We start from the raw sequence: 27,513 nt of genomic DNA, 5'->3' as shown, positions 1-27,513 counted from the left end.
GAAATTAATCATTAAAAGAATGATTATGGTCTAAAAGGTAAAGTGCGTACGTAGAATATGTTTTATTATTATTAAAAGCCCTTTTATGTTCTGCTATAAGTTTGATAAAAGTTCTACCAGTTTGACCGATGTAAGTTTTTGGACAGTCGCCATATTTAAGTTTATATACACCACTGTGTAACTGATTTTTCTTTTGGTTCTTAATGTTCTTAATATATTTGCCTAAGTTATTATTTTTGTTCTAAAAGCTGGAGTTATACCTTTCTGTTTTCCGGGTTTGGCTATTTTTGTTGGTATCTTGCTTGTATATGTAATCGAGCAGAAGGTACTGGGTTTTTCTCTGGTGGTGTAAATACTAATTTTGAGGGCTTTCTTATGTAGTTTTTGATTTAAAATTTTATTTATTGTGTGTTCGTTGTACCCATTGTTTACTACTATTGGCTTAATGATATTCAATTCTATCTCTAAGTTATTTTTTAACATGGGAATGTCAATTAATCTATTAAACATGCTAGTTTATGTCGGTAGGATGGGATGATAAATTGTGTATAGTCGTGTCAATAGGTTTATGAAATATGGAGAACTCATGTTTGTTTTTAAATCTCATAATTTTTAAATCTAGAAAATTGATTGATTCTGTTCTATTTCTATTATGCATTTAATATGACTATGACTATGGAGTGAATTAATATACGATAAAAATTGGTCAAGTTGTCCGTTAGTTCTTGTACAGCATAGCAGTACATTGTCTACGTGCAACCCGTGACGACGCCATATTGTAGCCATAAAAGGCCAGTATATAAGCTTCCCTTAAAAATAGCCTTAGTAACTTTAATATCATTTACCCTATTTTTAATAATGCTCAACTATTGCTGTACTCAATTAACAAAAGATAACAAAAACTAATTTTCTCCTGATAGTTCAAGACTTATGTAAGCTGACCCTTTTAACCAGATATCCTCAATTCAAGCCCGCATACGGAGCAATATTTAAAAAAAGTTGAGTTGAGTAAATGTATAGATGTGTAGTTATGGTATGCTAATTATAAAAGTTCCGAAACAAATCTATTTTGAAATATTGGGCTGCCGTATAATGTATATTATAACTGTGCGAAATAAATTATTTTAACTTATGTCAGTAATTATTATGGAGGGAGTGGGGAAATTCGTGACTAACCGATCTTTGGTATTGGGATAGAGAGATATGACAATTTCTCAGGCGTGTCTTCTTATATGGGTCTTCTTAACCTTCTTTCAGTCGTGTCTTATTCTTGTGGTATTGTGTCGAGAATAACTGCATGTAATTTGAAAACAATTTTGACAGTTGCCAGGATTTAAACGTGCATTTGTTGTGTTTTTACATCTTCTTATTCTTCTTTAAGTGCCGCTTCCTTTAAGAAGATTAGCTATCATTACTGCTATCTTTACCTTTAATACTGTTGCTCTAAGTAGCTCAACCGAGTTGAAAAAATCGACCAAACTGACAGCCACAAGTAAACAAACCAGAAACGTCACAAAATGGTACTTAAAATCCGAAAACGTCCCCAAGCGACTCTTTTCGATGTAGTGGGTAGTGAGTCTAGAGCGTTCATAAAAATAACATGTGTCTTTACTTAATAAAAGGCGGTATATGATTTGTCTTTAGTTTCATGCGTGGAAGACAATGATGCTAGATTGTTATGTTTTGCCAGGTATTAATGACGCCCTGTTGAAGAACCATCGATTCAACTGTAAATCTTGCTTTAGATGCGCTTATAAGCTTATTTATTAATATAATATATACAGTACCATGTATACAAAGCTGCGATGTTTATAAACTCCTGTAAACAATTCCTCCCACCCGAGTAATTTGCGAACGAGGTTTTTCGAAACAGGCTTCGATTTTCGATGACAAATGAAAATCTGGAGGCTCTTCATATGATGTAATCAAAAATGGAATTTCTTGTAAGAATTGTTATAAGTCATATTGATTTGCTTTGCTCTAGGGGCTTATCACTTTAAAAGGAGGGGACGACTTTATTGTAAGATAGTTCATTCGATTACATGAAATCAACTATAACTACATGCCATGATGACAGTAAAATTCTCCTGTGATTCCATAGTAAATCATGAGGAAAAACCCAGAGAAAAGAACAAATTTTCGTTAGAACAAGTAATCTTGGCTCCATCGTGTAAGGATTTATTGATTTCCTTTTTAATATTGATATTGTGATGTGATTTGATACACCTGAGTCTCATATCCAGTATCATTCCTAAAGATTAAAACATCCAGGAAAGGTATTGTGTCATTATATTTCTTTTTCATGGTAAATGTTATTGTCTCTTCTTTATCGTTTATATCATTTAGGAATGTGCCAACAGCTCTGATCTATGAGGCTATATTGAGAATACATCATCTACATATCTTTACCATACTGTGAGTTTTAAATTTTTTTTGGAAATAATATTTCTTTTAAAATCTTCTATAAATATATCGGCCAATAATAATGGATATAAACTAATGCCGATTGCTAAACCAAAATCTCGTTTATAGAATTTATTATTTAGTTGAAAATAGGTATCATCAGTACATAATGTCAATAACTTCATTATAGCTGATATATTTAGTCTTGTTCTAGTTGCCAATGCATCATCACTCTCTAATTTTGTCTTGATTGTATTCAATTATTCAATATTCTTCTTATGGCACATTTGTAAATAAACTATTTATGTCAAAATTTTATATATAACTATATTTTTATTATTTGATAGTTTATTTAAAAAATGTTGTGTATTTTTTATAAATGCATCATTTTTATTTGCAAATGGTTGTATAATATTAAATAAAATTTTTGACTGTTCGCTGCAAAGAGAATTCATGGTACTACAAATAGGTCCAAGTGGTATATTCGTTTTTATGAACTTTCGGTAGTCCATAAAAATAAGGGGTCTTACTGTAAGGAGGTGTAATTAATCTCTTTTGCAAATTTGTTAAATAATCTTTAAACTTGAATACAGCTCTATATTTGTATTCTGTTTTACAAATGCTTACATCTTTAATTTTGTTTTCAGATTTTTATTATAAATTTTATTTATTATCACAGTCACATTCCCATTGTCTGCTGGTAGGATAATACCACTAGTAGTAAGTCAGTAGCATATCGAGGATACATCATTACCGATACCGATTTTATTACAGGCTTCACAAAGATTACTCTTAAGTATTTTTATTTTAAATAAATTTGCTGATAACATGCGTGACCAAACTTCATTCTGCTGATATTAGTTATACTCTTTCGACTGTAATCGTATTCATTGTACCAAGGTTTTCTCCTTAATTTTGTTTCAAGTCTGGTGTGACGTATTGGATTTGTAAAGCTGTACTCTTGCCATAAATAGGACCATTAGAGGTCAGGTAAGGATGCGTCTTGTCTCCGACGCTTTTCAACGTGTACTTACAGGACATATTCAGAAAAGTCTTATGGGAAAGAAAAGAGGGAATAAGAATTAGTGGAGAAATCGTAAACACCATGAGATTTGCAGATGGCACGGTAATTATGGCTGAGAGTATAGAAGAACTACAAACTTTACTAGATGCAATAAATAGTGAATGCATTCAAATGGGACTTGACATCAACACAGATAAGACCAAATTTATGATAGTATCAAGGAGTCCAATAAAAAATGAACAACTAACCCTTGGTGGACAGCAAATAAAGAGAGTAACAAAATATAAATATCTGGGAGCTTACATCAACACAAAATTAGATCCAGATCAAGAGATCGGGGTACGAATAGAAATGGCAAGGGCAGCGTTCGTAAAATTCAAGCAATTGTTCTGTGACAAAAATCTGAATACTGCGCTGAGACTGAGGTTTGTTGAATGTTACGTCTGGTCCCAACTATTGTACGGGGTAGAAACATGGACGTTAAAAGCGCAAATAGTTAAGAAGCTTGAAGCCTTTGAACCTCATTTTACAATTGAGTGAATTGTGAATTGTTCTCAACAATTTTACAAATTGTTGAGAACAATAAAAGTACGCAAGACTGCATACCATGGACACATACTGAGGAATGATAAATATAGTCTTCTGCAGGCCATCATGCAAGGTAGAGTCGATGGCAAAAAGAGAATAGGTAGAAAGAGGAAGTCATGGCTGCGAAATATACGCGACTGGACAAACATGACTGTAGACGAATTATTCCACGTTGCAAAAGACAGAAAAACTTTTAGAAATGTGGTCACCAACCTCCGTTAATGGGGACGGCATAGGAAGAAGATTAAAGAGGGTATGGCTCTTTCCTTTTAGAATAATCAAGGTTGGTGCCTTTTTTTACCCAGTCCGGCTCTGGTTACAGTTGTATCATTGTTTCAAATTATTTAGCCATGATATACGTCGTATTCCTATGCTTCTTCCGCCTAGTATTTATTTTTACATTGTATTGTATTTTTTGACTTGTATTCAAAACTATCATCCCTTTTCATTTTTTTCAAAACGTCGTTGTTCGTAACCTTATCCACTCAGCTTATTTTTAAGAGTCTCCTGTAAGTACACATCTCAAAAGCTTCTATTCTGTTGCTAATATCTCCTCCGAATTTTCTATCTATTTCTAGTTAAATTTTCGAGTAAAACTATTTTTAATAATTTATATAAAAAACTGTAATTAATATCGTAGGTATAAGCTGTAAATTATATAGGTAACCTGAGCGTTCACACAGAAATGATCTTGACAATCAACAATTGCATCGATAAAAATATACCCTACCGTCAATAATTGTCTATGCGGCCTTGGAATCGGTGTATCACTCTCATTATGAATGAAAAGCGAAATGAATTTGTTATTTAATTAAAATGCAGACGAGTACGTTTATTTGTGCTTCTTTTTAGTCAACGGATCTATGCCAAAGTAGTTAAATTAATTTTCGAATATAACTTTGATGATAAATCAGAACTAAACGGTTAATCTAGTGTTTCCAACCTTTTTTGTTCCATACCCCATCTTAACCTTTATAAAATTCTTATGCCCCGTATGTATTATAACATATATAATTTTTAATATTGAAAAATTGAATTGTTTACTTAACCCTAGAAGATTACACCGATTTTTTTTAACATATACCGCACATATGGGTATTCGATACCCAATGATTTTTTGTAAAGAAATAAAAAAAAAATTAAATATTTTATGATTTCCAGAGACTGTCTAATCACTATTGAATACCCAAGAATAATTAAATCAATAATTTTCTTTTCTCCCTCTTAATTGTAGTAATACCAAAGAAATAAATATTAAAAATATTTAAAAATAATTATCAAACATTTTCTAAAAAGCCAGAAACATAACTCAAAATATTTTACATTAATTTAACAACAAAATGGTTTTTCTAACTAAAAGCTAACAACTTTTGATTATACTAGCATGTATCCTTCGTTTTTCTATCTTTTCCTTTGCAGAAATAACACCTAGTTTGCTTTACTAAACTTGTGGGATGTTATGTTGGAAGGTCTTCAACTTAAAGAATACCACACATTGTTTGCCTAGGTGATTTCTGTAAAGAAGGTATTTAGTCCCTCTCGCATTAGTGGTTCAATTAAAGCATTTCTCCAAAACTTCAGAAATGATCTTTTTTTATTAGATGCATTTTCTTTCCAATGGGGATTTGCAAGAAAAAATAGCACCATTGCATTTATATCACTTGCATCAAGTTTGTTAAAAAAATTCTTAGTGGTTATCGTCTGGATCCAAGTAACCTGGCAACATTTCCAACTGGTTAATGATCTATTCACTATCACTTTCATCTATATCGGTATTGGAGCTTTATTCTTCGACATAATCCTCCTCAGATTCGGAATCGGTGCCAAAGATATTTTGACCAGCATCCTCGTTGTTTTCATTAGCAAATACATTTTCAGCTTTCCTTTCCACTGCAGCTTGGATCAACGGATGACGTTTTTCCCAGTTTTCTTTCCAACTACATGAAGCCATTTCCCAAAAAAATCATAAAACATCATTTCCACTTCGGAAATTGAAACGTCAATAAACGTACTTTAACCTTTAATTGTGGCTTATTCCCATTTAAATAGTAATTACTTTAACATGCCACAAGAAAATAGCTTCAGAACAATAAGAACAATATACGATTAAAATATCAAATGGTGGTAGTTCAGAGTTCTTTCATAGATGGCTTCGTAAGTTAAGTGGACAAAAGGTATGACTTGTCATCATAACCTTTTATATAGATAAATTCCAATTTGGTTAGTTTCAGTTTTAAGTCTCTACGTCGTATTATATCCAGCCGATTTCTTTTTTACTAGTAAATCATTTGTAGTACTAAATCCACATTCAGGTAAATATGAAGATGGAAATGATAGTAATAGTGTTCTTGCATATTTGGTTGAATTTGGGTATTTCATTTCTGTTTTCTCACAAAGCCATGTCATCGCTCCTTTTATATTATACAAAGTTTTAACTGACTCAATATTTTGAGTATCAGAATACTTATTTGATATATCAGACAAATCCACTAACATTGGCTGCACCATCCATATTGGAAAATCAATTTGTTTTAAATCAGAAAATATTTCTTTTAAATGACCCGATAGAATATCCAGACGATTGACAATAACTTCACATTTTTGGAGCTCACAGTTACTTCACATTTTTGGAGATAATGAAACTGTTGAAAGTTTTTGTTATTAATATGTTTATGACATAACTCAATATGGGTAATAAAACCAAATATCTTTGCGTTTGCATCGACAAGAGTTTTATTTGTTCATAGAAGTTGCTTATTTATTATATTTAGTTTTTCAAAGATATCGGCTAAATAAGTCACAAATTATTAACCATCGATTGTTAACAGATACTTTATTTCAGATTTGTCGCTTAAAAAATCACTTCTTCTTCTTAACATGCCCCATCCCTAAGGGCATTGGCGATCATCGTGGCCCATTTGACTCTATCTGCAGCCGTTCTGAAAAGTTCTATTGACGTTTTCCCACACCATTGTCTCAGATTCTTCAGCCAGGACGTGCGCCTTCTCCCCGGTTTTTTTTCCTTCCACCTTCCCTTGTATGATCAGCCGCAATAATTCGTATTTTTCGTTTCTTAGTATGTGACAAAAGTAGCTCATTTTTCTTTTCTTTATAGTGTTGAGTATTTCTTTATCTTTTTTCATTCTTTGTAGCATTTCCGTATTTGTTATGTGTTGTGTCTAAGATATTTTCAACATTCTTCGATAACACCACATTTCAAAGTTAATGAGTTTTTTCTCTGTCGCGTCTGTAATTGTCCAGGCCTCAACGCCATACAACAGGACAGAGAACACGTAGCATCTCAATACTCTAGTTTTAATTTTGATGTTGAGTTTTCCATTGCATAATATTTTTTTCATCTTATTAAAAGCACTTCTAGCTATCTCAATACGCCGTTTTATTTCCGTACTTCTATCCCATTCTTCATTTAGTTCGCAACCTAAGTACTAATATTTGTGCACCCTGCCTAAAAGTTTTCCTTTAGCATAAACACTGTCTTTATCAATCTTGTTTTTGCTTACCACCATGATTTTTGTTTTATTTGTATTCAGTGCCATTCAATACCTTTCCCTAAAAAAAAATCACTAAGAATATTAAACAGTGACATAAATATTTTTAAGCACATCCCTTCAGATAGCCATCTTACTTCAGTATGAAGTAAAATCTCGCGTGGTCTTCATTTTGTTCTTTACAAAAAAACTTATAGAGACACTCACACTTGTCATTTACTTCAATAGCTTTAACACACTCTATTTCTGAATCTAGTATTGATTTAGAACAGGAGAGATGTTCTTCGATACCAAGTTTTCCCATTTTTCTTGCCTATCATGTTAGATAGATAGATAGATAGTTTATTTGACTGTAAGTTACAACAAGGTTTACAGCAAGTCAAAAATAAAATTATAAATATAAATTTTAAATAATTACAAAGTATAATATAAATCACTATAAAGTCATTACAAAAAAATGAAAACAATACACTAAAAATATTTAAAACATTAAAATACATATAAAACGTACAATATGGACATCATAATATAATTAAAATAATATTAAATTTGGTTATGTTGCAGCTTGGGCATTCACAGATACACTCTGGTAATATTCACCTAATGTATAAGGACACATGGTCACTAGGTACTCTTTGACTTGGTTTTTAAAAGCTGTAGTTGAATGAATGTTTTTAAATTTTTGAGGAAGTTGATTATACAGTAGTAAACCAGAGACAGTAGATGACTTCCTACTTATTTCTAAATGTCGATAGGGTACTACAAACTGTCTCTTATTTCTTGTGTTGTGTGAGTGAATATCAGTGTTACATAAAAAAGTTCTTTTATTTTTATGAATTAGTATCAATAATTCCAAAATGTAAATTCCATACACTGTTAATATATTTAAATCTCTAAATAGGTTTTTACAAGACCAACCATACGGAACACCTGCAATACATCTGACAATACGCTTTTGGGCCTTAAAAACGTCCTTTATACTAGAAGAGCCACCCCAGACAGTTATACCGTAACTCATTGTCTATTGTACCTCAGCAAAATAAAAAAGACGAGGTGTTGCAGACTAAGTATTCTACCCAAATTTCTCAATTGATAACATTTAGAATCGAGTTTTTTACATACATTCCAACAATGAGTCTTAAAAGATAAATGAGAGTCGAAAGTCACCCCTAAAAACTTCACATCACTACAACTCAAAATACCCTCACCATTGATGGAAATACTTAAATTTGGTTTAGTAGAATTTGAACGAGATGTAAATGATAAAAATTTAGTTTTGTGAACATTAAACAGGAGCGACTGATTACTGGACCAATCAGAGAAGATCTTCAGTGAGTTTGTTATTTTATCTTGTAAAAATTGTTAGGAGTACCATCTGTCAGTTATTTTGTAGACCTGGTCTAGCATGATTATTTCTAAACCCAAATTGATGTAGAGGGATAATACATTTTTGTTATATTACAGATTTTAATCTTTTTAATACGAGTTTTTCAAATTATTTTAAAATCACTAGCAGCAACGATATTGGCCTATATATTACCTCATTTAATGATTTTCTAGGTTTTACTATTATAGTTATTTCCTCTACCTTCCAGCATCTTGGGTAAGTTTAATGGACGCATTGAATATATTTAATAGCTTCACAACTATTGCTTTTCTCGGTAAGTTTTTCAAGATTTCTCCTGTTAAGAGGTCATACCCCGGTGCCTTTTGGATTCATTTTTGTTAGTAATTCAGTTTTAATTCCTTTGGGTGTTACTAATTGCATTGTTTCTCTCTAATATTTCATCTATTGTTGAAAATAAAAAAAATTTATTGAAAAAGTCTTTTTTTGGATTAAAGGATGTAAAATTATTACTCAGATGTCAATTTTGACATGTGTCACGGATCCGTGCCATGCACACTGGTCAAAAATTTTTTATGCAGTTCTCGTCGGCACGGATCCGTGACAAATACATTGTTATGAGTGGTTTAGGCCAAAATTTATGTAGAAGAAACTTTGAAGGATGCTAAGAAAATATTTATTTTGTTAATAATCAGTAAATAAAATATTTGAACTCTAAGATTAAAATAAAAAAAGAACAAGAAGAATGCACTTTTCCCAATAAAATAGCAAAAACGGGAAAATATTTGTGTTGCAATAAAGTACAAAATAAAATAAACTAATACAATAAAAAGATAATCATTTTTCCAATAAAGATAACACGAAAAAGAACAATCTAAAACAAAAATAGTAAAAATGTTATTTATAGGCAACATCTAGTCATGGATAGTTGATCTCACAGACAGTCTAAGAATCGATGGAAAAGAAGTCGGAAAAATCACAAGAAAATAGAATCTTTTAGAAGAACAAGAAACCGCTGAATTATAAGTAACAACATTGTTCCAAATAAAACAAAATCTCACTCTTATTATCCAAAGTCCATATGATTTTACATACATTGCATTCCGAATAAATAAACCTGACCCTAGTTATATTTAAATTTTTCCTATAGATGTGTCTACGATTTGACACTTCTTTTATCCGAATCGGTTCAAGGATGCTTTACAAAAGGTCAAAAATTATAAAATATTTATCAGTAAGTTAAGCTTATCTAACAGTTAGGTTACAATGTACAAAAATTTTCTTTAAACAACAATATTTGTTGAAAAACGACAATGTTCCATTTCTTCTATTCCTAAAAGAGATTTGTAAATAAGTTTTTGAAAATATACGCTTCGAAAAAATAACTCATAATTGAATTAGACTAATTAACAATTTAGTTGGAAATTGTAGTAAATTATGATGATTTGTTTTATAATAAAAACATTATTATTACACAATGACATTGATCCAAAGTAGAGCTTACGTAGCCCAAAGCACAAAATATTTGTAAGTAGGTACTTAACTAAATATTATGTAATTCAAAACAATTTTTTTAACAAAGAAAAGATAAAAAATAAAAATCATATCCAAAAGAATTAGTTTTTACAATAATAGCAAATTAAAAAAATACAAATATTACAAAGTCTACATAAGATTACAAAATATATTCGAACAAAGAGAGAACATATATCCTTACATTTGTAACAGTTTTCATAAAAAAAATTTATAAGGTTAACATAAGAGTAGGTATACTTTTTAAACTAGTAAGTAGAAGGATCAAAATAACACCCAAGATCCAGCCAAGTACCACTCAATTACTTGTCTTTCAACTTTGTACAAATTGGTCACATCCTGTGTAGCCTGGCGTATCTACCAACATTGTGCTCTAAACAATATCATCGAGCCTTAACAGAAAGGATGTGCTAAGTGCTTCATCAATCCGCTAAGGGTCGACTGGGTCATTTCTAACGGCTTATAGATGTATTGAAAATATATAAAGTCGATGATAGACAGAGTGGAAGACTAAAATTCACCTTCAAATACCTGGTGAAACCAATATCGAAACTGAAAATATCCCAATTAACTGGGGCCTTTTCCAGGGGAACTTGTTGAGTCCACTTTGGTTCTGCTTAGCGATGAACCCCAATCTCAGCTGCTAAACTGCACTACCTCAGGATTTAGCATCAAAAATAACAATACTGTTGTAGCGAAGCTTCTTAATCATCAGATTCAATCAGATCAGATGCTAAAAACTGTAGAAATTTTCTTAAATGATATTAGTATGCATTTTGGACTAGACAAGTGCTGTATACTAAATATAGTCAGAGGAAAGGTTCAGCCCGGAGGTTTCGATATGCAACTATCGCATTTTTGGCGGATATTTTCAGACATCTAAACTTCTTGAATTTAAAACTACAATGCAAGGGAAACTTGTTTGTGAACTTCTGTCGGATATAAGAAGTTTTTCTAGAACTTTTGCATTTTTCTCTCCTTAAATCGGTTTGTGATAGTAAAGATATTGATGTTACCCAGTTTTCACGTTCTATTAATGAACTTGATTTGGAATTTAAAAAACGATTTGCTGATTTTCACAAAATTTAAAATGTTGTGCAACTGTTAAGTAACAGTTCTTCACTCTAGGCTAATGGTGTATGGACCAGCGAAGCAGCAGACGTTTTTAAAACTAACAAAGCTGCCCTTCAGATAGAAATGATCGAGTATCAGGAAGATTCTGTTCTAAAGGAGGTTTATAATCAAGTTCCAGAAACGCGTGCCTGGGACAAATTTAGGATTAAATATGTGTGTGACAAAAAATATCCAGAACTCAAATCTTTGGTAATGAAACTGTGTACTATGTGCTCAACTGTGTGTATTTTTTTAAAAATGAACTTTATTAAAAATCAGTACAGATCTTGGTTGACAGATGAACATTTCGGCTCTCTAATGAGAATCAGTTGCACTAACCTCACTCCAAATTTCAGACAGGTTGTACAAAATAAAAAGTGTCATTTTTCTCACTAATAGTTTAATTTTGTAAGGGGTTTTACTTTTATTTTTATACTTATTGTAATCATTAATTTTGCATTTAATTAAACTGATGTAAAACTGGTGTAAAAAAATAAAGCTTAAAAAAACATCCATCTTGCATACAGTTAACATGTTAAATACAAGTTTGTATAAATTTCTCACTTTTAAAATATTTTCAAATGTATGTGTTCAAAAATGTACTGATAATAATATCAAAACAATACTCAATTTATATTTCATTTACTGTACCAGGAAAATATTCTGGAAAGGGACTGTACAGTGGCCAAAAAAAAAATAAGATATTAGTTTGCTTTTCCATACTTATATAGTTTTTTTATTCGCCGTAAAATGTATAAAACTGCAGTTGTAAAGAAAACAAACGCTATTTAAGGTAAGCTGTTACTAACATTTAAATGTCTAAATATATTTAGATAATGTTCCATAAAATTGATGAGCACTGTAGTTGCAGAAAGAAAACAACCAGAAACAGTAGCATTAAATGATTAAATTAAGTTCTAAGATACAAATATTTTAAATTACGCCGCAAAAATTTATTTAACAAAGACGGGAGAAAATATATCAGCCTTATAATCATCTCTTTCCTTGACTTTATTTCATACCTCCCTCCCCTAAACAAGGTTACCTAGATGCCTGGTTTCCATTACGTAACCAGGATGATCTCCTAAGGGGAGGTTACAACTTCTGGAGAGTTTCTGGTAACCCCCCACCGGTTACGACACTGCCTGATTTAGTGCTGAGTGTCAGGACCGCGAAAGTGTAGTAGGTTTTTGAAACGGACCCTCAGGGAATATAATTGGTGACCCCTGCCGTAGAGCATCCAAAGAAAAATCTTTTTTCGTATGATAAATAAAATAAACTGAATATCAAATTATTTAGTAGGACAAATAATCAAATTTTCAAACATTTTTTGCTTACAAACACAACATTTTTGTTTGCAATTAAAAATTTACTCGATTCTTCTTAAATATTACATTTCCAGAAAGATATTTATTTAATCTTGTCTCGGTATTAACTCTAAGATGTGACAATTCGTAGTTGTTTATAATACCTAATCAACGTGTATCGCGTTGTCATTTCGTATATAAGAGTGACAACTGAGGACTAAAACATATTAAGGTCAGTCTTTGAAGTCGACAGATACAATCTCAAAATGAACAAGTACTTGATTTTAGCCGTTCTTCTTGTAGGCGCTGGTAAGTTTGTTTTTTCTATATATTATTTGCTCTAATTATTAAATTTAGTAAAGTAAAAATGTAGTAGTTTAGATATTTGATATAAACTTAAATATTCTAATAGTCGCTACATGTTTTTGTTGTTAATTGCTAATAGACTTATTCCGGACTTATCAAGATCGGTTGTGCTTCAAAGAAGTTATGAGATTCATCATCCAAATGCTGATATTTTGGTCTGAATATGAATATACTTCGTTCTCTTAAGCTAGAAGAGCCGAGTAAAACAATCCTCGGTTTCAGCTGCTGTCTCTTTAGAAAAATAATATCTGAATCGCACTTTCTTTTCTTATTTACAGACATCTTCCATTATTATATATTCATATAAATCTGTAAAAGAGATAGTTGGCTTAAATATTTTTGCCACTTTCATTTTCTCTAGTTGTAATAGATTTTTATACTCACTATATAATTATAAAAAAGATTTTAAGGACAATTTTTTAATATCTTTTTAGTAAAAAAAAATGTTTATATCATTACTAAGTTATAAAACTCAGCTTAAAATATATCAATATTTAAAAAATGAACATACAAAAATTTATAATTTGCGTAATTTTTTGTCTGATTTTCCAATTCAAATAATTTTTAATAAAAAAATTTTAAAATTTTTTTTAAAATTACTAAAAATTTATAAAAATTGTTAGAAATTGTTAAAATTTGTTGAAAATTGTTAAAAATTGTTTAAAATGATTAAAAATCGTTAAAATTGTTCAAAATTGTTATATATTGTTAAAAATTGTTAAAAATTGTTATAAATGGTTAAAAATTGTTAAACATTGTTAAAAATCTCTAAATAGATTACTTACAACTGCGAAAAAATCACTAAAATTTCATTGAAAAATTGCTGAATACTGTTAAATATTATATTACAAAAATATTATATTGCTAAAAATAGCTAAATATGTAGCAGTCTAGGTAAATAATGGTAATTGATAAATATTAGTAAATACTATAACTCAAATATAAAAAATATTGCTAAATATTTAAATATTGCGTAAATATTGCTGAATATTGCTAAATAGTGTTAAATTTGGTTCAAATTTATAAGCATATTATTTAATATTGGTTAATTGCTAAAAACTGCTGTATCTATTTACAAAATGTTAGAAATTAGGTACTGAGAATAATGCTTATGAAAAATATCTCATTATTTTTATCATTTTTAAAAATTTCTCAATATCATTCAACCTTTGTAAATATCACTTTCTATTTTGTTTCTAGTCCTCGTTCAGGGAAAAAGCGTCCAAAAAAAAGAAGATAAAAAAGAAGACTCAAGCAGTTCTGAAGAAAATGTCAGAGAAGTAGCCGAATTATTGAACAAAAAATTCAACACTACTCTTCTTCTCGACATGATCAAAATGGCCGACCAAACCAAAGCCAAATGTCCCGACTTGGAAGAAAAACTTGACGTAAGTGTTCAGCTGAGTTGTGTATTAAAATCTTGGTTGCTATTTCTTGCTAATCACTTAATTATATATTACTAATCACTTATTTTTATTTAGCGTCTGTGTGTTTAGTGTAATATATTGCTCTACATTAGGTTTTCTTTTCTAGATGTGTTTTTGTTAATTTTGTTTTCTTATGATGATTGTTTCGTCAATAAAAAAAAATGTAGGTTTAGAAAGCAGTAAAATAATTAAAATATAAACCCTAAAAATTTAAAACCCTCCCATTATTGATACGTTCTTTCCATTGCAGGACGTTTCAGAGAAAATTGAAAAATGCGTAGACGACATCGAACTTGGATCAGAAACTTTCTGCTCTCTCATCAAGAAGAACTTGGGTAAATGTTCCAAACCAGCCATCGACCTACTTGCCTCATGTTTACCAGAAGAATCCAAAGACCTTCCAGTAATGTTAGAAAAAATGCTCGTTGCTGTTGTCAAACAAGCTTGTAGTTCTACAGTGGAAGAAGTTTTGGGTAAGATTTTCACCTAAATGTTTTTACTAATTGGTAGATTTTATAATAAGTCCAAATATTAGCCTGATATTGGAGAGGAGCTCGTGAAGAAAACTGAGATTATAAAATGTTCCAAAAAAGTTGCAAGAATTTGTTATGTACACATTATAAATGAGTACTTAAAAAATCTGTATAATGCATATTTTTTTTTTGTTTCAGAATTGATGAATCCATGTGCCCTTGAAAAAGACTTCGCTTCTTACCCAGCTTGTAGAGAGATCAAAACAGTTATCGATGAACACAAAAATAAACTTCCATCCAAGTCACTCATCTGCTCGTAAGTTTTATTAAATTTATATAAAATCTAGAACGCATGAAAATATTGAATATTCTTACAAAATTTACGTTGCAAAAACTCAAAAAATTTCAAAATTTGTTATATTATTATTTATTTAAATTGTAAACTGTTATGAACGCAGTAACAAAATGAAATGGGATATGATAACAAAGTAGCTGATGAAATTTAAAAGGTGTGATAAAACACGAAAGAGAAGACCGAAAAAAAATTAATATATATTTATATTAGATCGCAGATACAAAAAAAAAAGAAAAACGAATAATAATACCTTTTTATAATTGATAGATCTTTTGTTTTGTGTGACCAAGTAAACTTAAAAAAAAAACTGTTTGTGATGCAACCTTTCAAAAATTTTGCCATAGTTTTTATATGAAAATAACTACAACAATAAATATAAATATTTAATCACTAATATTTGGTTATTTTTTCTTTCAGAACCATCCCTAAGGTAAGGAACTGCGCTAAAGCTCATATTGAAGCTTCTTGTCAAAACACAGTCACCAGACAAGCTGCCTTGAAATTCCACGATGCTATTGATGCTGCCCTTAAAGACGACTGTGATGCTCTCAACAAAGCCTAAATAATTTGTGACAAAATGCTCGAAATAATTAATAAAATATTTTTTTAGTTAGTTTATTGTGTCATTTTTCTATAAATATCCTTATTTTTCAAATATTGCATCATGTAGAATAATAATAGTAGTCCCAATATTAATTTTAAAACAGAATAATGTAATACAGTTTAGGATAATACGGGAGACTGCGTTCCCCAGAGACCTTACCACCAAACCCAACTATGTTTCACTCCCTTTCTATCATGAAAGTCTTTCTGGAGATATTCGAAATCTCATCCAACGTTCGGTTGAAAACATCCATGTTTCTTTCAAAGTACCAAACAATCTGGGACAACATATTTCTAATTCCAAAGATCCTATCAATTATATGAACCGGAGTGGAGTATATAGACTTAAATGTTCAGATTGAAATGCCACCTACATAGGTAGAACATGCAGATCTCTTTCTTCACGCTCTCTAGAGCACATAAAAAGAGAAAACACTTCCACTTTCTCCCAACATCTCAAAGAACACAACCACACCCTCAATATCCCAGAAGACGTTTCACTTATCCACAATATCTCCCAAAAAAATTTCCTCAAATTAGATTTATACGAAGATCTTGAAATTCTTAAAGAAAAACAAAAAAGCCCAAATTGCGTTAATCGCCATGTTTCATTCAATCGAGATTTTCTCCCTCTCCATCGCCAACTATTCTCCTAACCCACATTCCCAATTTACTTCTATAATTAAAAATCCATATTCATTATTAGTCTACCATCCTCCTTAGTTAATTCTAATAACTTTTCTTCCAATACACTTTACTCTCCATTTATCACAGTCTTTTCAAACCAAATTTCATTTCTTAACCACTATAACCAATACTTTACATTCCTCTATTTCGTCATTTCCAAATTCAGATCAGATCACCCGTCATCCCCCACCCCTTCCCGACTATTAAATTCCTATTTTACTTCTCTACACAATTCCCTCAGGGTTTGGCTTCGGTTCTCTGGGGACCTCAGCCTTCCGTAGTCTATCCGTTTATCACAATTCTCTCAAAAAACACCTTAATTTTTATCCTCTTTACTCAAATTCTACAGAGCCATCAACAACAATTTCAGTTTAATAATATATTCAATATAGACCAATAGTTCATTCAACCCACCAACTTATAACTTAATCTTTTATTTTCCTTATGTACCTAGTGTTGCTTTATAACAGATAGGGCCTTTTCTCAAGTTATAAGTTGAGTACTTTAGGACCAGTACATTATAAAACCTCTTCCAACCATCAATTTTTGTCCATTTCAGATACCTGTCAACACTCAAAATATAACTACATCACTCAGTTTGTTAACACCCAATCAGATATTACATTTATGAACTTGCAACTCAAGAAATTCTACATTTTCCAGGTACCAAATGTTGTTTTTTGACATACAGGGCCTAATATAATTGAGTTATAAGTCAATTTTTACATCTGTCTTATACTACAATAGTTTTATTTCATTCATTGAATAACATTCTCACATATCAAACATATTAATTCCTATACTTTTCAAGAACCCAACTGTCCACCTGTGTCTAGTTTCCATTTTCCAGGTACCAGATGTTATTAAAACATAAAGGGCCTTATATTAGAATCTTTTCATCTCACCACTTGACACTGTATAGTTGGTTGCCTACCTTTAATCACATAATTTTCTCACCATAACTTTATCTTACATACATAATTCACAACAATAACATTGATGGTTGATACTGTTATAATTTTATTTTATTTCAATTTTTCACAATTTTTAAATAACGTTGGCTTTTGTCTTAAATAGACATATATAGTTACACTGACTGCTCTGTCACAACTTCCGTCATAACCTGCCAAGATTGTCATTTTAATCAGTTGCTTTATTGAAGTCCTCGTAGACATACCGTCTCAGGACTTGCAACTTATTGCAGAGTCATATGTCACCATGTTACCAATCCAACGGTAACTTTACCATCTAAATTGTAAAACAGACATTATGTAAACTAAATTTCAATTAGCAAATTTTAAAGGGTTTGTAACCCCATATTTAGTGGCTACATCCATGTATTAACTTGTAAGTATTAACCACATTTTACACTAACCTTAGTCAAAACTTAAATTATTTCAATTCTTTTTAATTAAGTGGTTAAATACTTTTAGGGTACTGATGATGGAATACTTATTCCGAAAACGTTTTGCCAATTTAACATAGCCCAACTGGGTTTTTTATATACCTTTTTATAAAGGATTTTATTTAAATTTTTAATACAGTTTGTTACCAAATGAGGGAAAACAAATTAAAAGAGCCAGAAAATTTAACTTGTTAATTTCCCCAAAAAAGACAAAATGTATGGTTATAATAGAAACTATCTAGCTACGAAAAGTTGTAGTGGAAGATGAAGTGAATAGAGCAGACAGAAACTCAGTATACGCGGCAGAAACACGACCTGGTACATAGAGGACAAAAATAATGCTTAGTGAAATACTCAGAGGATCATTTAAATTTCCCTAATGATGGAACACTACCCAGATTTAATAATATTAACAGCGGAGACTTGTCCAAAGTTATATACATTTTTGTAATTCTAAACTTGCGACCATCGTCCCATTATAATAAAAAATTCTACTTATCTGAACTACGGTTATAAATAGAAAATCATCAAAACCTACTTATTTGTAGTTTTTGTTTACATTGTGCCATTTTACCACGACTTCTTGTTCTAGGGCTTTTTCTGCCGTTAAATAAATCGATCTTTTTACACCAATCTTTCACTCCTCGACGACTATTGATCCGGTAAAAGCTGTCTTGAACTCGCAAGTGTTCTCTTAACTTTAAAATGTTTTTCAGAAAAGCTATTATTAAATTCTTGTAACAAACTTTTAATGTGTGATTTCGGCAGTATTAATTGTTGACCTGTGCAAACTTTATCGGGACTTTCCCATTTTCAATTTAATAGATCCTTAGAATGATATAGAGATTTCCATTGAGCCCAAGACGCCTTAATCTTCTTCTTCAAGTGCTATCTCCGCGGCGGAGGTCGGCAATCATCATAGCTATTCGGACTTTTGAGACGGCTGCTCTGAAAAGTTCATTTGATGTACATCAGTACCACTCTCTCAGATTGCGCAGCCATGACATTCTACACCTCCCTATGCTTCTCCTTCCTTGGATCTTTCCCTGCATAATCAGTTGGAGCAAGGTGTATTTCTTTCCACGTGTAATATGTCCGAGATATTTCAATTTTCTTGTTTTAATTATATTTAAAATTTATATTTCTTTATTCATCCTTCTCAGAACCTCTTTGTTTGTGACGTGTTCTGTCCACGATATTTTCAGAATTCTACTATACACCCACAGCTCGAATGATTCCAGTTTTTTCATTAATGTCGCATTTAAGGTCCAAGATTCCATTCCATTAATAGCTCCACTATATGTTGTTATTTCCTACCAAGTAGATCTTGGTAAGCTCCATTTTTAAGCCATCCTCGTATAACGTTTAAGGCATTATCTTCCTTCTCTTTTTAAGGTTTTTCAGGGAAGTCTGGAAGTCTTATTCAGTTACATTTTCTTTATTTTTCAAGCTGATACGATCTTTGAACCTGAAATTCATCTTGTGTCTTGGAATTCTAAGTAAGATGAAAAACCAATTCGAATTCATGAATTTGTGCCATTGTCATAATCGGTGCATTGTCTTGGTGAAAAAACACTTTTTTTCTGCATATGGGGTCGTTTCTTATTCAGTTCCTGCTTCAATTTGACCAATAATATATATTAATATTGTCTATTGATAGTTTTATCTTTTTCAAAATAGTAGATTAAAATTATGCTTCTGCAATCGTAAAATACATGGTCATAAACTTTCCGAGCGATTAAGTCACTTTTGAACGCTTCATAGAAATTTTTCGGTTTCAGTTCACTACTGCCTGTTTATTATGTTCTCTTATGTATAGTGAAAAATTCAGGTTTCATCAACGATTACCAATCGATGGCAAAAGTTTGATGGTAACGAATACAGAGTTAGTTCTTCAACTTATCTTAACTTCTGCTGTTAATGAATGAACAAAATGAGGACACCAAAGTAGCTTTTTATCAATTACTAGAGTAAACATTACGACCTTACACCAAAGAAAGACATTAAAATAGTTATAAGTGACACAAAAGCTAAGTTAGGAATTAAAAAAGAATACATCGAAATAATTGGGAGGCATAGCCTATATATAGACACAAATGAAAATCGCCAATATCTGATTGACTTTGCAGCTAGTAAAAACATGATCATCAGTTCACAAAGGCACCTGGATATCTCATAGAGAAGATGTTGTAAACCAAGTAGACCATGTCTTGATAGAAAAACAATCAGAAACAAGCATTTTAAATGTAAAAAGTAGACAAGGTGCATGCTGTAGCTCAGACCACCTACTAGTTCAGGTAAACTTCAGATGTACCATCAGCCGACAGGCAAAAGACAGTCAATCAAGAAAGGAAATTCTAAATTTGAGAAAATTAAAAGACCGAAACTTAAAAGAAATTTGAAGAAGAAATAAAAAGGAAGCTGACTGAGTATGAAGAAAACGATAAAAGAATACTAGATGATCCGTGTAATCTAATAAGTTGGACTGCAGCAAAAATGAAAGACACTTAAGGAAGGAAAGATGACGAATGGTTTGATAATGAGAGTATAAGGCGGCAATTAAAGAATAGATATGAAATATTTACCAGTATACTTAATCAGAGATCAGAGACTACAGCCCTTGGCAGAAAATATTTTCGAAGAATATCAGGCAGGATTTAGGCAAGGAACATCGACTATCCATCAACTATTTACGGTTAAGCAGGTCTTGAACAAAGCTTGGGAACACAACATAGATGTCAGTAATATTTTTTCAACTTTAAACGAGTATATTATTCAATAAACATAACTCATTTATACAAAATATTGTGTGAAGTGTATATGTTTGTATGTACTTATACAAAATAAGTAAAGTTAAAACACCGCCCAAATTAGTTATGCTAACCCGAATAATAACGCACACAGTGGCTCAGATACAGATACAACATGAGATGATAGATCCAAAAATGGGATAGAAGTACAGAAATAAAACGGCATATTGAGATAACTATCTTTTAATAAGATGAAAGCAATATTATGCCACGGAAAAGTCACCATCGAAATTAAAACTAGCGTATTGAGATGCTACGTGTTCTCTGTCCTGTTGTATGGAGTTAAGGCCTGGACAATTACAGAGGCGACAGAGAAAAAATTCATTAACTTTGAAATGTGGTGTTACCGAAGAATGTGGAAAATATCTTGGACACAACACATAACAAATGCGGAAACGCTACGAAGAATGAAGAAAGATAAAGAAATACTCAACACTATAAAGAAAAGAAAAATGAGCTACTTTGGTCACATATTAAGAAACGAGAAATACGAATTGATGCGACTGGTCATACAAGAGAAGGTGGAAGATAAAAGAGGACCAGGGATAAGATGCACGTACTGGCTGACGAATCTGAGACAATTGACGTTTTCCCGCTCTAGAAAAGAAAGAATAGAATTTCCACTACGACCGGTCAATAAAAGTGATAAATTTGATTGATCTCATGAGAATCGTAAAAAATGGCAAAAATCGGGCAACGTTAATTTTTTTTCACACTTTTAATAAAACTGACTTCATTCTTGAAACATTGTAAAAAGCATTAAAATGCATTTTGATTTTTGTCGATAGGACACTTTGATCAAAATATATCAAATTTTTACTGTCGAGTTCGGTAATTCACATTGACATACAGATTCTCCGTAAATCGATTCCCCCCTCCAAAGCTGATGTTTTAGGAGAAATCCTAGGGGAGGGGTGGGTAACTTTTTTTTTGCATATTTTTTGGGGTCCCAAAATTAATATTCTCGACAAAATTTAGCTTGTTCGTATAATTTTTAGAGGTCAAATTTTTGACAACTACTGGACTATAGTGTTTGCTTGAACTTTTTCCCTACTTCATATTTTTATGGTTTTCCAAATAGTTTTATATACTCTTCTTATTGTACGAAGGACAGACATAATTCTATAGGTGTCGCAATTTTATTGAATATTCTTTAATGATCTTTTAAAAAAACAGAGAAATAATTAATTTTAAACAAGCATCATGGAATATTGAACATAAAGTCCAATGGAAAGATGCATCAATATTTCTGAAAAAACAGATAGGTAGTAAAAGACGAAAATTAAGGAATCTTCTCTTATTTGCCAGATGTTACAAATTATTCATTAGAATGACTAGGTTCTCTTAAACATCGATCGATATTAAAATTGGATGTAGCTAATTATAATGTACATTTCTTGTAATTGTTGACGATTTATCAAATATTTTTAAAAACAAATTTCTCACAAACATAACACACTATTAACAATAATTCATTCAATTCTACTTAAATAATTTGTTTTTAGAAAAACATTTCTTGTAATCTTATCTCCGGGTTAACTATAAGATGCGACAATTCATGAATGTTTATAATACCTAATCAAGGCGTATAGCGTTGTCATTTCGTATATAAGAGTGACAACTGAGGACTAAAACATACCAAGTTCGGTCTTTGAAGTAGTCAGATACAAACATACAAAATGAACAAGTACCTGATTTTAGCTGTTCTTCTTGTGGGCGCTGGTAAGTGTTTGTTTTTTGCTCTGTTTTAATTTTTTGCCTTAGCATATCAGTAGCTATATGTTTTAATTTTTTACTGCCAGTAGGATTATTACATTTTTATTTGTTTAAAATGGCTTTCTAGTTGATTTTTTTTTCTGTCTTAAACCTTTCCTACAAATTTTTCACCACAATTTTCCAAATTAGCGGTATTTCATATGGACGATAATTTTCCAATTTTTCTTTATATTCCTTTAGAATTTTATCAAAAAATCTAAGATTACTACTTGGTTTAACTTTTGTGCTGTTTATCGATTGTAAACATTATTTTATTTGACTCTGAACTTGAGGTTTTAAGACGCTTTATTGGTAGTGCTCTAAAAGAAGCTGTAATATCGAGTACATATAATCAAAATGAGGATATTTAGACTTGACTTTGCTTCGTTAAGTTCAGTGCTAACAGAACTGAGTGTTACACAGCTTAAACAAAATACAAAAGGAAATATGCAGTATTTAGAAAAAGGTTTTCTACTCCTTATTAGAGGCATATGGGATCCTAATAAAAGGTACCACTTACAATGTAAAATTTCAAAATAAATTCAATTATTAAGGGTTTTTTGGATTACAACTATCTATTTAGGAAATGACTATAAAAATACAAATAAATTCATACAATACATATTTGTATGAAGGGTCAACATCACAAATAAAAAATGGAAACAGACTATCGCAAAGCTCCTGGTTAATAAAGGTCTACGTCAGGGGTGTTGTGTATCACCGACCTTGTTTAAAATATGTGTTGCAAAAGCATTGAAAGAGTGGAAACGAAAATGCAGACGCATGGGCGTAGACCTTGGAGAGATTTGCTTGTATACATTGCAGTTTGCTGATGACCAGGTTGTTATGGCAAACGATAAAGATAATCTGGAGTATATGGCAAGGAAATTACAAGAAGAATATAGAAAGTGGGGACTATAAATTAATACAGAAAAAAACAATAGGTACCGAACTATCGAACATCACATTAGAAAATAACGAAATCATCATGCCCTTCCGACCATTACACATTCCTAGGAATCGTTTTTGACACAACGGGGAAAGATGATGAAGAAATAAAGAGAAGTATAACACAATCCAGAAAAACAATAAGTTGTCCAAACAGCGTACTGTGGAGTCATGAAATAGGAAAAAGAAGAAAATACAATATCTACGAATCTCTTGTTAAATGCAGTCTATTGTACGGAGCGGAAACTTGGCGAATAATCGAAAATAACAGAAGAAAACTGGAGGTAGTAGAAATGGACATTTTTAAAAGATCAGTAGGAGTGTCAGGCAGAGAGAGAATACGTAATGATGAGATAAGACAGCGAATGGGCGTTGACGGCTCTCTAACAACAGACATAGAAAGAAAACAGCTGATATGGTACGGACACGTCCAGAGGATGGATAACTCAAGACTCCCAAAAATAATTATGCAATGTATACCACCAAACCGCAGAAAGAGAGGCAGAAATTAAAAACCGAAGAAAGAGAGGAGTCGGACAACGTCGCAAGACGTTTTAAAACCGATTAATATATATACTATAAAAATACATCTAACAAAAAGGTATTTTTTCTTAAATGAATTAAAAATCTAGTTATCTAAGAATAACACACAATAAATCTACTTATCAGAGTAAAAGTAAGTCACAAATATACCGGTTTCTTTCACACCCAGAATATTGAACAAAAGCCCATTTAAAACATTCCTGATACATCACCTATTCTTGGACTCTGACATCTTCAGAATATGGAGTTTCGCGAAAAGTACAAACGGCATCTTCTTCAAAGTTTTCTACAAGGTCATCTACATCTGAATCTTTATACTCTACTGCAGGGGACGAATCTAAAGATAAAAAACTGCTGGATCCTCCTTTACGTTTATTTGGTTTTTTTTGGACACTGACATTTTATTTTTTTGTTGGACAGGTTTATTTTTTTTTTGTTTATTTATTTTTGAATTAAATACATTTCCTTTAACGCTAGAACTTGAAAGTAATTTCCTTTTTTCATATTACTTTACAATTCATCTTTGTATTGAGTACTTGTTACAATGGCAGCTTTGGCACTTGTTGTACTCTTTTTTTAGGATATTTTTAGAAGCAGTTAGGCGTCAAACAGGCATCAAACCTGCAGAAGTAACCTGTTTTTCAGGGTTTTTTTCTTTTGGTACATTCTTATATAATTGCTTTTCTTTTACTGCTTCTCCTTCTATTAATTCTTCATTGAATTTTTCCTCCTCCACTGCTTCTTCATCAACTACATATTTGTTCTTCTACTCTTTCTTTCATTTCTTGCATTTCTGCGATAAAATTACATTCTTCAAATACGTTTTATTAAGAGGAAACATAACAGCTTTTTTAAACCCATAAATTGCTGGATCCATGCTCGCTGCTTTTAAATAAGCGTTTCCAAAAAGTTCTCTTACTTGATAGCTTATTACAACACGTCCTGGATTAAGCTTAAGCCAGTTTGTGATTTCCTGCATGTAATAATTTTTGAACGGTGACATAAATACCACGTCTAATGGCTGCGTGTTATGTGTCGAATGTTGTGGATGGCAAATTATGTGTAAATGGTTTTCTCGCACTATACTTATTACCTACAAATTTTTTGTATGTGAATAATGACCATCAAGGATCAAAACCACTTAAGCGTTAGGATCAGCATTAGGCTTTGTTATGTTATTAAAATAAAAAACTATCTTCATTAGTAACCCGGTCTAAGTAAGCCACATCTCAAAAACTTCCTCCTTTTTAATCATCGCTTCAGCCAGCGTGACTGCTTCTATGCCATATAAAAAAGGTATATCTAAATCAAACATCTCAACATACACCTGAAGTTCTGTTACAAAACAATTGTTTCCTTTTCATGAATGAACTACTTGCAAATTCAATTCGTGTTATTAGTTTTGTCGAGAATTCATTATTGTCTTTTGTTAGCGTTCTAAAATACTTGTGTATTTTTGCACATATATTTCTCGTGATTTTTTTAATATTCTTATGTAATTTGTCGTGTAATTCCTGTAGTCTTTCAATTTTACAGCATCTCTTAATCAGTGAATTTTCTTTAGCTTCTTTTATTTTTTATGTATTTCTCGATACAATATAATAAGTTTTCTACTTTTATTCTACCTACGATTTTTTTTCTAGTCCTTGCCAAAAAAGAAGACTCCAGCAGCTCGTCTGAAGAAAATATTAGAGAAGTAGCACAATTATTGAACAAGAAATTCAACACCACCCTCCTTCTCGACGTTATCAAAATGGCCGAAAAAGCTAAAGCTAAATGTCCCGACTTGGAAGAAAAACTTGATGTAAGTGATTAACTGAGTTGTATATTAAAGTCTAACTAAATATTTATCAAAATATATGAATTAATCATTGATCGGATTACTAATGATTTTTTGAATAGCTTGGCTTGTTTTACTAGATTATGATTGTGCGTTAAATTTTTAGTGAAGTGTGTCAATAATGCCATATTGCTATATACAGGATAGACTTGGAATTTTAAACTTTTCTTCTTTTTACAGGATATTTCTGAGAAAATTGAAAAATGCGTCGACGATATCGAACTTGGATCAGAAACTTTTTGCTCTCTCGTCAAGAACAACTTGGCTAGATGTGCCAAACCAGCCATCGACCTGATTGCCTCCTGTTTACCAGAGGAATCCAGAGACCTTCCTGTATTGGCACAGAAAATCGTCGTTGCCGTTGTAAAACAAGCCTGTAGTTCCACAGTTGAAGAAATTTTGGGTAAGTTTTTTATTCGTTTGGGATCTAGTATTGAAATAACATAACATAATCTAACCTAGTATGTTGATGATGTAGTCTAAATAAGTAAGCAATACTAAAAGGAATTTAGAGCAAAAACTGGAGCACAGAACAAAAGCTCTTGAAGAAAAAGATTTAAAACTTAGTGGAATGGCTGATGGCGTTAGTGAAATAGACCAAGATGATAAAATTCTCTAAAAAATTGCAAAAATTGGCTACTAGACATACATTTAATAAATACTTTAAAATATCTGTATTAATACCTATTTTTTGTTTTAGAATTGTTGAACCCATGTGCCCTTGAAAAGGACTTCGCTTCTTTCCCAGCTTGTAGAGAAATCAAAACAGTTATCGATGAACACAGAAACAAACTTCCATCCAAATCACTCATCTGCTCGTAAGTATTTTATTAAATTAACATAAAATGTGGAATGAGTGAAAACATTACAACTCTTTCTTTTTAACAAATGTTTTCGTTAGCATTACGAGTTAAACGCATTTTGCAGGCATATAAAATAGTGAAGGTATAGTTTTTTGTATTATTAAATTGATGATATTATTATTTATTTAAATTGTAAACACATTAACAGAATTCAGACCGTCGAAACAATTTACAAACTGCATAGTAAATACAGGAAAAAAAAAGAAACAAAAAAATAGAAATTTAATATCTTCTTTTATCTGTTAGATCTTTTGTTTGTTGTGGAATGTCAGTAAACTTAAAAAACTATTTGTGATGTAACATTATAACAATTTTACCGTAGTTTTTATATGAGAACTACTTCAACAAGCAATATAAACGTCTATAACTAATATTTGATACTTTTTGTTTCAGAACCCTCCCCAAGGTAAGGAACTGCGCTAAAGCTCATATTGAAGCTTCTTGCCAAAACACAGTCACCAGACAAGCTGCCTTGAAATTCCACGATGCTATTGATGCTGCCCTTAAAGACGACTGTGATGCACTTAACAAAGCCTAAATAATTGGTGACAAAATGCTCGAAATAATTAATAAAATATTTTTATAGTTATTGTGTTATTATTCTACCATTATTTTT

General features: G+C 31.4%; 2 protein-coding genes across 2 annotated transcripts; both read left to right on the top strand.

Moving 5' to 3' along the window:
* Window positions 1-12,970: 12,970 nt before the first annotated feature.
* LOC140441612 (uncharacterized) lies at window positions 12,971-16,056 on the top strand. Its single transcript, XM_072532452.1, has 5 exons — window positions 12,971-13,131; window positions 14,389-14,576; window positions 14,866-15,088; window positions 15,287-15,404; window positions 15,861-16,056. Exons 1-5 carry the CDS (start codon window positions 13,089-13,091, stop codon window positions 16,003-16,005), a joined length of 717 nt encoding a protein of 238 aa, XP_072388553.1. The 5' UTR covers window positions 12,971-13,088; the 3' UTR covers window positions 16,006-16,056.
* A 6,454-nt stretch (window positions 16,057-22,510) lies between these two features.
* LOC140441610 (uncharacterized) lies at window positions 22,511-27,486 on the top strand. Its single transcript, XM_072532451.1, has 5 exons — window positions 22,511-22,670; window positions 25,838-25,998; window positions 26,215-26,437; window positions 26,735-26,852; window positions 27,291-27,486. The coding sequence occupies exons 1-5, from the start codon at window positions 22,628-22,630 to the stop codon at window positions 27,433-27,435; spliced, it is 690 nt and encodes a 229-aa protein (XP_072388552.1). The 5' UTR covers window positions 22,511-22,627; the 3' UTR covers window positions 27,436-27,486.
* Window positions 27,487-27,513: the final 27 nt, after the last annotated feature.

Source organism: Diabrotica undecimpunctata, chromosome 5, assembly GCF_040954645.1.
Source record: "Diabrotica undecimpunctata isolate CICGRU chromosome 5, icDiaUnde3, whole genome shotgun sequence".
NCBI lineage: Eukaryota > Metazoa > Arthropoda > Insecta > Coleoptera > Chrysomelidae > Diabrotica > Diabrotica undecimpunctata.
Note: the sequence above shows the minus strand (reverse complement) of the source record. Positions and strands in the feature narration are given on the sequence as shown.

Bases quoted from the DNA above. Each gene is read 5' to 3' on its own strand.
- LOC140441612 (XM_072532452.1), top strand. From the start codon at position 13,089: ATGAACAAGTACTTGATTTTAGCCGTTCTTCTTGTAGGCGCTG. The intron at 13,132-14,388 runs GTAAGTTTGTTT...TTTTGTTTCTAG, and splicing joins CGTTCTTCTTGTAGGCGCTG to TCCTCGTTCAGGGAAAAAGC. The intron at 15,405-15,860 runs GTAAGTTTTATT...TTTTTCTTTCAG, and splicing joins TCCAAGTCACTCATCTGCTC to AACCATCCCTAAGGTAAGGA.
- LOC140441610 (XM_072532451.1), top strand. From the start codon at position 22,628: ATGAACAAGTACCTGATTTTAGCTGTTCTTCTTGTGGGCGCTG. The intron at 22,671-25,837 runs GTAAGTGTTTGT...TTTTTTTTCTAG, and splicing joins TGTTCTTCTTGTGGGCGCTG to TCCTTGCCAAAAAAGAAGAC. The intron at 25,999-26,214 runs GTAAGTGATTAA...TTCTTTTTACAG, and splicing joins ACTTGGAAGAAAAACTTGAT to GATATTTCTGAGAAAATTGA.